We start from the raw sequence: 10,957 nt of genomic DNA on the forward strand, positions 1-10,957 counted from the left end.
AACTAAATCGCAGGGTTATTTCAGAAGGCACTATATACGGGAATCGTTATGGTTGAATTGGGAGAAAATTAAGAAACAATGTTATTTGAAAATACCAGTTTGGTTATCAACTATCGAAGCTTTTTCCTATCCCATAATTTATAAGAAGGAACAAACAGTTAGATATGGGGAAATATTGGATGAAAGGGGTGAACTTAAAACGATGCAAAAGCTAGAAGAACAAGATATAAAGATGAATTGGTTTTCATATGCTAAATACACTCAAGGTATCTTAAAGATTCTAAAACAGAAGGATTTTATGATAAATTGACTGATCTAGATAGGATTTTGACAGGTTCTGATGAAAAAGTGATTAAAAAACTATATAGTTATTTGTTGGAAATTAAATTAGAGGAAGAACAAGTCAAAGAAACAATGATTGTTTGGGGAAGAACTTTGGATATGGGATTGATTTAGAGAAATGGCAAAAATTGTGGTCTCAAAATTATAAAATGACAATGTCAGTAGCATATAAAGAAAATTTGTATAAGATGTTTTACAGGTGGCATTTCCCCCGACAAGAATAGCAAGAATGTTCAAGAACAAATCTGAAAAGTGCTGGAAATGTCATCAGATCCCTGGCTCATATTACCATATGTGGTGGACTTGTGAGGAGGCCAGGAAATACTGGACTAGAATTCGCATACATGGTTGGAAGAAATGACAAAAGAACATATAGATTTGAAACCAGAGATTTTTCTATTGGGAATCTTACCTGATACATTTAATAAAAACTTAAAGTATTTGATTGTAAATGTGTTAACAGCAGCTAGGATTGTATTTGCTAAAAATTGGAAGAGTGAGAAAATACCATTAGAGGAAGAAATTATTAAGAAAATACTGGAATGTGCTGAAATGAGTAGATTGACATTTGAAATTAGAGAACAAGAAGATAAACAATTTTATGAAGTTTGGGATCTTTTTTATCAATGGTTAGATAAAACAATATAATAATACAATATTTAGAAATCTAGGAAATAATGAATATATTTTTTTGGTTTTGATAATATTTTTAGAATATTTTATTAAGATAGATTTGGTATGATTTTACGATTTGTTATAAAATAAATTAACTAAATTATAGTTATCTCGCTTAAGTATGAATTAGTAAAATTATAGTCAAATGATTGTTTAATAATGATATTAGGATATATAATTGTTGATTGATAATATGAGGTATTATGTAACATAATTATTATGATGACTATGAAAAGAATGCACAAAAAGGAGTGGTAAACCAACCGATACACTGTCTGTAAATTTATGAAGAATGATGATGTTCTTATGTTATGTTTTATGTTTTATGTGTTTTTATTTGTTGTTAAAATCAATAAAACTTTTACAAAAAAAAAAGAAATCATTGTTTAAGGTGCTGTCAACAAAAAGAAGATCAACTCGATAGCTTTATGAAAACCATTCGAAACAAATTGGTTAGAACTGAAGAAGCATCATCCAGCGGTGTTCTATAATCTCATCCAGTGCAACATCATTCTTAGTTTTCCTCCAGTGGCACTCTACCATATTTTGGCTATTTGCAGCACCTTCACCTTCTCTATAGACCAAGGGGAATTTCAGGACAAATGGATCAGAAAAAGGCACATAGACGTGATCCTGTCCAGGGCCTTGCCTGCTTTCAGAAACCATTTAGGTCAAACACCCTCACAGAGCCATGCAGCAGAACCTCCAGGATATCTCCCAGCTCCTTCTGAAACCCATTAGTTATGAAAGAGGAACAATTCAAATAGATGAACATCAGGGATGGGATTCTACTGGTTCTCACCTATTTGCTAGAACCTTTTGTAAACTTTCTGAGCAGTTCGAAGAACTGGTTAATGGAAGAAATCTCCTTTTTTCTCACTTTACAGGACTAATCCTAAATGGAAGGCAGGAAACATTCTGGTGTTGATTATAACCTAATTTTTATTGCCCTGCTTATAGAAACTGCCTCTCCATTAATGCTTATTAGATTCTTGGCAGTATGCCTAGACTTCCTGTCACCTGAGCTTCTCCTGAGTTTTTTTTTCTATGCTGGTACATTGCTGGGGCTTGACTTTCTTAAAGGGGAAGGGTTATTTTAAGCTTTTTATGCTGCTTTTGGGAGGAAATACTCGCTATTGGAGTTTTTCCAGCTGGGATGCAACAATCAGCACTTTGAAGACATAATTGAACAATGAAGCAGAGCTGGCGGAAAAAAGCTTTCAATGACAAGGAACCAAGATGAGTGACATTCAGCAAGGTTTCTTGGCTAGCTAGAAAGATTGACATTCAAATGTGAATTTACATATCCTTTCTGAGTTTTGGTCTAAAACTAGTTTTTGGTGAAGTTTAATTATGTGCTTGGCGATGTTTAATCCTGTGTTTATTGATGGAATAATTTTCCCTATTCAGGGAGGAAAATGGTTAATCTCTGTTCCTGAAAAGAAACTGGGTTGAGAAATTTGGCTAGTTCCTGTGTCCTGGTAATTGTTTAAGAACCAACAGCTACTGTTGTGATTTAATAATTTGCATTGTGTTTGAATTTTTTCCTGCCTCATGGTTTCTTTTTCTATCCGAGGAGGGGGTCTTCCTTCACTGCTTTAGTGGTTCCTGGCACTGTCCTTTTGGGGTGTACTTTCAAGAGGTCGGATGCAAGCTTGGCACTGATTTTTTATTGCCTTTCTGAGGGGTGTGTGATCTTTCCTTAAATCAGGACGATTTCCTTAGGATATCTTGTGAGGTGTGTGAAAGCAGCTGATATCTTTAAGTCATGCAAATGGATCTAAAGATTGCTTCTCTTGAGTGTGCTCTTTCTGGAGAGCTTAAATGACCTCTCTACTAAAGGGTTTCACTTTATGAGCAAGAGTTACTGCTGCTAGTTATTAGTTATTATTGCACTATTTTAATTCCTCAAGGTGCTCTGGGCCCCTGCCTGATTTGTAACTCCAGCTTGCAAGTATTTTTAATCTAATAATTGGCATTTAGGGCAGCTTTTTGCAAGCAAAGAAGCTTTTTGTAGTTTTGTACAGGTAATCCTTGACTTGAAGCAGTTCATTTAGTGACCATTCAAAGTTACGGTGGCACTGAAAAAAAGTGACTTATGACCATTTTTCACATTTACAACCGTTGCAGCATCCCCACAGTCAGAAGAGGACAGGCGAGGAGAAGCTCCCCTTGACTTGAGTGACATCGAGTTGGCCAAGCCTGCCCAGTCACATGCCCGCCCAGCCACACCTAACCAACTGGTCATTAGGGTGGTGAACTGGTTGTTAAATGATTTGAATCCTACCACTGGTCCCCATTTATAATTGCCTTCCAGAAGGAAAAAAAAAATGTTCTGATCATTATTGAATTTCAGAGATAGGGTAGTATAGAAGGCCAATCTTACTGCACATTGTTCTCTGGCTTAAGTTTGCTACTGGGGAAGATCTCCAAAGGATATCAGATCTCCAAAAGGTTTATTAAAAATTTCTCTTCATGAGCTGATGTTTATCATTCAGTTCGGGTCTCATCACAATAATAAAACACTTGGGAAGAAAGATACACACCAATAATCCAGCACTGGAGGAGATCATGGAGAAAATCTCCACAGCCAATGTATATTTTCCCCTTCTGCTTAGATAGGTTGGGATAAAACACAGCCAAACACTGCAGAAGACCAACATGCTGAAGGTGATGAATTTCGCTTCATTGAAACTGTCGGGTAACTTCCTAGCTAGAAAAGCAGCAGAGAAGCTAACCAAAGCAAGAAAACCCATAAAACCCAAAACACAGTAGAACATGACCGAGTCCTCATTGCACTCCAGGATGAGTTCTTCAGGTATTGAGTGTGCATCAAAATCTGGGTATGGTGGGGATGTTATCAGCCACACAGCACAAATACACATTTGGACAAGGGAGCAGGATAGAAGAATGAAACCAACCATTCTTCCCCCCACACATTTCCTCAATCTGGAACCAGGTTTGGTGGCCATGAATGCTACAAGCACAACAAAGGTTTTGGCCAAGACGCAAGAAACCGCCACTGAAAAGATGAGCCCAAAAGCTGGCTGTCGAAGGAGACACACAATCGTATTGGGTGTCCCAAGAAATAGAAAGACACAAAGGAAAGAGAGGAGGAGGGAAACTAGGAGAATGTAAGTGAGATTCCGGTTGTTGGCTTTGACGATGGGAGTATCTTTGTGTTTCATGAAGATTGTGATGACCAAAGTTGTCTTCAAAGAAAAGCAAAGAGAAAGAACAATCAGACTGATCCCCAAGGGTTCTTCATAGGACAAAAACGTGATCCGCTTTGGAATGCACATATTTTTGTCAGGGTTTGGATATTGGTCTTCTGGACATGGAGAGCAGTCATTCACATCTGAAAAAGTAGACATTGATTGGAATTATACAGTGGATTATAGACAGTGTTGTACCCTCATGGCTTAGTCCCATTATAATGTATTTGGAAATTTCCTACCCTTCTTTTTTGATATTTTCCCGTCTGGACATAGACGGCAAACATAGCAGCAAAATGATTCTCCTTCTAACTTTTCCTTGCTGTATCCTGTCTCACAGGGATCATTACACAGAGATAAAGGCAACGTCTATCAGTGAATGAAGAAGAATATTTTAAGATACAGAGGAAAAAGAAAGTTCTTGGAAAGATATTGTTAGTGTGGAATCAAGTGCATAAAAATGGATTGATAATGAGAAGCCATGTGATTACATTGTTTTATTTTAGTTCTAAATGAACTAAAATAATAATTCATTCAATATCTGTAATTATTGTTGTCAATGGCTTTCTATATCCATGAAGCACAGTCTCCAATGATAATTTTTTGCTGGTTAAAGATGTTTTTCTCAATTTCTTAATTTTGAAGTCACCAGACTGATGAAATTCTGTACGCTGGATTGTAGGTTTTACTTCACAATTGTAACACCAGAATGGCTGCACCATGTTGTATTCTTATACTTAAAATAAAATTAAATAAAAAAAAACCATGCATGGTTAACAGAGAGCCAAACTAATGAGTATAATATTCTATGGCAGGGATGTCAAATTCAGCTTCATTGAGGTCCACATCAGGGTTGTGCTTACCTCAAGTGGGGGGCCAGGGGGCATGGCCATATCGAAGTAACTCATGTCTGTATCAGCTGTAGTAGCCCAGGCGACTCCCCCCAGATTCCATTTTTGGCTGGGACAGCTTCCTGCAGAGCTCTGCCAGTGAAAATGGACACAGACACCAAGACTCTGTATTCACTGGCAGAGGTATTGCAGGCTGGTACTTTGCTGTTTCTAGGGTGGCCCCCTGGACATATTTAAGCACTCCATGGGCCGGATCCGGCCTGCGGGCCTTGAGTTTGATTCCCCTGTTCTATATCAACTCTTAGAAAATTATTAGAGATAATTTTTTCCTTCTCTAGAACATATGTATTTAGGCTAGTTTATAGAAGATGCTCTAAGAATTTCATTAATAAAGATATTTTTATGTTACATAAATGAAGGCAGACCAGTCTACATTCAGACAGCTAACCTGATTAAAGCCTACTGGCCACATGATGGAATCTACAGAAATACTGAAGAACTTGTCTGCTGGAGCTGTGGGATCCACCATTCCAACTTGGATCCTAACGAATGACTGGTTTGGGAATGTGACCCAGTTGATAATATCATATCCACCAATGAATTGTCCATTTTCATCAAAGGAGATCTTCTCACCAACACTGTTGTTGAATCTGACACTTCTCAGAAAAGAATGAACCTGAAATACAGAGACAGCCAGAGAGAAACAAAGAGAGAAAAGGACAGAAGGAAGGAGAAAGAATTTATAATATATTTATTTATATACCCCTCACATTCTAGACAACTCCTACCCTCAAAATGACATTATAGAGAACTGCACATAAGAATAACTAGACACAAGAACAGTTTTTTTCCTGAATGCCATCACTCGGCTAAAGAAATAATTCTTTCAACACTGTCCAACTATTTACTAAGTCTGCATTACTATTACAATCAATCTTCTTATTGTTCCTATCACCCACCTCCTCCCACTTACGATTGTATGACTGTAACTTTGTTGCTTGTATCCTTACAATTTATATTTATTGTTTCCTCGTGTGATTTGATTACTTATTTATACCCTAAGACTATCATTAAGTGTTCTACCTTATTATTCTTGACGAATCTATCTTTCCTTTTATGTACACTGAGAGCATATGCACCAAAGACAAATTCCTTGTATGTCCAATCACCAAACAAAGAATTGAACTGAATTGAATTGAATATATGTTCAAAACATAGACATTGATAATTAAATAATGCTATTGTTTCTGTTTCTATTTCTTTCTATTTCTATTATTTCTATTTCTGTTCTTAATAAAGAAAATATAAAAACTTTTATTTTAGCTGCAAGCCATAATCAAACAAATAACAACTAGCAAGAGACTAAGGTACTCAGGCTTCTTCCTCCTCAGCTTATGTGTTGTGAATTGGGAAATCTCTGCATCTTTAGAGATCCTAGGAGTAGCCTTGAAGGACAGGAGGGACAGCCAATTAGATAAGAGGACCGTGAGGCAGGACAATGAAAAATAACTTAAGTAACATTTCAAACAAGCTCAGTTCATATAAAGAGAATGTGAGGGAGCTTATGATGTTCAGATTTTCAGGATTCTGTTATTATAGAACTTGCAATAAAATTAGTCCTGACCCTTGGTTTCTCAATCAAGCCTACCCTTTGGGTGGAATGGGAGAACTTGCCACAGCCAACTCTCTGTGGCCACCCCACCATGGGCAACTCATCATGGCCAACTCACCGCAGAACGATGTATCACTTCAATTTAATTATTTAAAATAAATTAGAAATATTTGATTTTTGTCGTTCAGATTTCAGTTTGTTCTTTGCATCTTTTCTTTAATGATTCTATTCCACCATTCTTTGATATTGGTGTAACTCTTGCCCTACAATCAGTTGCCCAACATAGACTTGGACATGATGAGTTTTTCCATGGCAAGTTGGCCATGGTGAGTATATTGGGGCGAATTGGCTTTAGTGAATTGTCATAGTGAATTGTCCCAAAGGGGGTTTTTGGACTGACAGTGTCTTGGCGGTCTGTTGTTCAACAACCGTTTGAATTTGCAATGGTGCAGCATAAATGGTACCCATGATTTCTTTGAAATTCAGGCTGTCACAGGACTCCTGTAGTCACATGATCACAATTTTCAAACTTGGCAACTGGCCTGAATGTCTGGTTGTCAAGATATCCCATAGTAACGTGATTGCGATCTTCAACTTTACTTTCAGGCTTTTCACAAGCAAAGCAATATAGAATAGAAAAGGATAGGATATTGGAGTTGAAAGGGACCTTGGAGGTCTTCTAGTCCAATCCTCTGCTCAGGCTGGAAACTGCATACCATTTCAGACAAATGGTTCTCCAATCTCTTCTTAAAAACTTCCAGTGTTGGAGCATTTACAACTTCTGGAGGCAATTTGTCCCACTGATTAATTGTTCTAATTGTCAGGAAATTTCTCCTTAGTTCTAGATTGATTGAAGCTGGAAGGAAGTTGTAAGTTGTGATCACTTGCTTAAAAACCTGTGCAGTCCTCAATTAACAATGGTAAATGGGCTCATCTCAAAGTGCTGTTGCTAAACCCCATGGTGGTAGGATTCAATTTCTTTTACTACCGGTTCTGTGGGCGTGGCTTGGTGGGTGTGGCAGGGGAAGAATACTGTAAAATCTCCAGTCAGAGGTGGTTTTTGTTGTTTGGTTGTATACTCAAAATTTCTGCTACCGGTTCTCCAGAACTGGTCAGAACCTGCTGAATACCATCTCTGTACCACCCTATATAACTATATCAATTGACAATGTGAATTCAAAGGCAATTATCATCATTATATTTCCCTGTCCAATTGTGTCTGATTCTAGGATGTGGTGCTCATGTCTGTTTCTTGGCCAAGGGAGCCATATCCAAAGACATTTTCTAGACTAAACATATGGCAGAGTGATGGAACGTAGTAAGGAGGTGGATTCCCAGATTGAAGGGGGAGCATTTCAGAGGAATAAAAGGCAATTCATTTGAGAGAAAAAAGATGAAGGTAACCACACTTCATTATAGTTCCCAGGGTATATTGTAGAGATACACAGTAGAATGCTCAGTCCTACAAGATTTTGCCTACAGGTGTGAAACAATAAAGAAATCAGGGTGGAAAAATCATCATGTGTTACCAAGACGTTTTTGGGCTTGGAAGGCAGTTATTTCATGGACAGAAATACATTCTAGGTATTTCAAATGGTTAATTCAGTGCTACACCTCACTTTTAGATCTAAGGTCAATTCCCCTAAACAACATTGTTTATTACAGTTAAGGACAGATCTTGAAACTACAGATATGGTAGTTTCTTACCTGCCACCAAATCTGATAGTGAAACTGTTTCCGTCCTTCTTTCACTATTTTTCTGGATTTGGATAAATACAGAAATTGCAGAGCATGTGCCACAGCATAGACTGCATTGTAAATATTGTAACTGTGTCCACTGATGCGTGTTTCAAACACAGATGTAGGTAGAGTCCCAAGCTTCTCCTGTCCAGTACAAGTTGCCTCAGATGTCTCCGTTTTTGAGTTGGAGAAGAAACAACCAAATGCCTGTTCCCAGAATTCTTTCTGAAAATGATCATGATGGTCATAGTTTGGAGTTAGATTGTGAAGGAATTCATGGAAATCTTTGACCTCTTTTGTGTGAACTGCAAAGGATAAAGCACCATGTAGGAAATGGACATCCAAGGTTTTATGAAGGGAATATGAGGTGTACTCTGTCTGCGCATTTATAAGCCAGATCTTTGGCTTCTTTAGTATATCCTCCACTTCTGAAAACTGGAGAAAACTTCTCAGATATGTTATAGTCTGAATTTTACCATATAGAATTATCACATTGGCCCTGCTCTTCATGAGAACATGGTATATACATAGACATTCATCTATTACATCAATAAAATCACTATAGAAATCTGCATTTGGTATCTGTGCTATGAACTCAGTGCAGATGCCATTCTCAGAAAAGGTAGGGACCACTTCCTGGACAAATTTCTCTGCTTTTTTATTCTTTGCTACAAGAATTCCAACCCAAATCCATCTTAAGTACTTCAATAACAGCGTGAGGCCCTTATGTTCATAGGATTCATCTGGAAACATTTGCTGGAAGAAAACGGCTTGAGTCTCTTTTTCCATGGCTGGAGCAGAGCCATAGGTCAACTAAAGGAAGACAAACATATGCAGGTGGAAAATGGACACTGTGTACATTCATTTGAGTCTTTGGGTGCCCTTGAGTTTATATACTGAAACATTATGCAACTAGCTGCATTTATTTATTTAGAAAGCAACCAGGATGCAACCAAGATGTCCCCTGAGAAAAAGGAAAAAAACAGGAGTCAACCTATTCCCTACAGCACCTGAAAGTGGGACAAGAATCAATGGATGGAAATTAATCAAGGAGAGAACCAGGTTAGAACAATTAATGAGTTGGATGGCTTGTCTTCAGATGTTGTGGCTACCCCATCACTGGAGGTATTTAAGAAGAGATTGGACAACCATTGATATGAAATGGTATAGGGTTATCTGTTTGAGCAGGCGTTGGGCTAGAAGACTCCCAACTCTTAATTCAGTTTCGGGCATTGTGGAATGTTTTTCTATGCCTTGTAACCCCATTTTCTGTTTAGAATTATTACTATGGTAATCCTATCAAGCAAAAAATAATATCCTGGAATCTGAAAATTGTCTCCTTTTTTAGAAAAAGAAGCATACAGACTTCTGGGGAAGTATGGCAATTTAATAATGTATATCTTCTTGTACCTCTTACCTGAGGAACTTTGTAGATGGACAATATAGCTACCATGTGAAGAGAGATATCAGGTCCCCCAATCACTGAAGCCAAAAGTTTTGGGACCCCACACTTGTAGTTAGGGATGAATTTCCCATGAGAGAAAGGCAGCAGCATCGAAGCGAAGTAAGTCCACCTTGGACTGAAATGGCTGTCAAAAATATGAAAGCCCAGCGTGATATTGTGTAGCATCTGGTGGTTTTCGTTGATCTCTTTTAGAGTAAATGCTAAGGCCAGGACATGCTGGTAATTCTGAAAAACTATTCTGTAAAGAAAAAACAGTACATTAAGAAATGTCTGTTTCATACAATGGTGGGATTCATATTTTTTTTACTACCGGTTCTGTGCTGCATCTTGGTGAGCATGGCACAGGAAGGATACTGTAAAATCTCCAGAGGTGCTATTTGCCAGTTCTCTACTCAAAATTTCTACCACTGGTTCTCCTAAACTGGTCAGAATCTCCTGAATACCACCTCTGGTTTCATACCATGGCACTTGCAATCCATCAGCACAACACATTTTGTGGACTGTGTCAGTGCAACATCTAGAAACATTGAAATCCAATGGCAGAAAAAGAGTTAGTGGTATTTTCAGTCACCCTCTGAGTTATTTGTTTTCTCATGAATTTATTTGTTATTTTTATATTGTTTCAATTTTTGTCAGATGATGGACATGTGTTTAGCCCAAGCTTGTTCAAACTGAGTTACTGATGATTGACCTGTTACCTTTGCTTGGAAGTTGGTTCCAAGCTTGCAGTACACTTTCTGTGAAGTAATACTTTGTAACATGACTTTTGGACTTCCCTCCAGTCAGTTTGACGTTATGTCCCTATGTTTTTGATTTTTGCTTAATATTGAAATAATTAATTAATTAAATTTGAAAAGTTAAAATTAGATATAATTTACTTACAAGACATCCATATTAAGAAACAACAAAATAAAATTCTGGAACATCCCAAAATTGGAAAGTTTTATACCTCGTTACCACAACAAAAGAAGAGAGGGATAGCTCTCTGTGTAAAAGAAGCAATGAACACTAAGCAAATTTTTACAGACAAGGTAGGTAGGATTTTGATGGTATAGAT

The 10,957-nt window shown here is 37.5% G+C and overlaps 1 protein-coding gene across 2 annotated transcripts; it reads right to left on the reverse strand.

Annotated features, from left to right (window-relative positions):
* Positions 1–2,936: 2,936 nt before the first annotated feature.
* On the reverse strand, positions 2,937–10,112 carry LOC113431193 (vomeronasal type-2 receptor 26-like). 2 transcript variants are annotated; one of them, XM_087948216.1, is made up of 3 exons: positions 9,853–10,112; positions 5,096–5,759; positions 2,937–4,601 (listed from the first exon to the last, which is right to left on the reverse strand). In XM_087948216.1, the coding sequence occupies exon 3, from the start codon at positions 4,389–4,391 to the stop codon at positions 3,477–3,479; it is 915 nt and encodes a 304-aa protein (XP_087804342.1). In that variant the 5' UTR covers positions 4,392–4,601; positions 5,096–5,759; positions 9,853–10,112; the 3' UTR covers positions 2,937–3,476. The 2 variants fall into 2 exon arrangements, with proteins under 2 accessions (XP_087804342.1, XP_087804341.1); XM_087948215.1 differs by having other exon boundaries at positions 2,937–5,759.
* Between the last annotated feature and the right edge of the window lie 845 nt (positions 10,113–10,957).

Source organism: Notechis scutatus, chromosome Z (genome assembly GCF_049901735.1).
Source record: "Notechis scutatus isolate UNSWTSFEM ecotype Mainland chromosome Z, rNotScu1.2, whole genome shotgun sequence".
Lineage (NCBI taxonomy): Eukaryota > Metazoa > Chordata > Lepidosauria > Squamata > Elapidae > Notechis > Notechis scutatus.

Coding starts and splice junctions, on each gene's coding strand:
- LOC113431193 (XM_087948216.1), bottom strand. CDS start 4,391: ATGTCTACTTTTTCAGATGTGAATGACTGCTCTCCATGTCCAGAAGAC.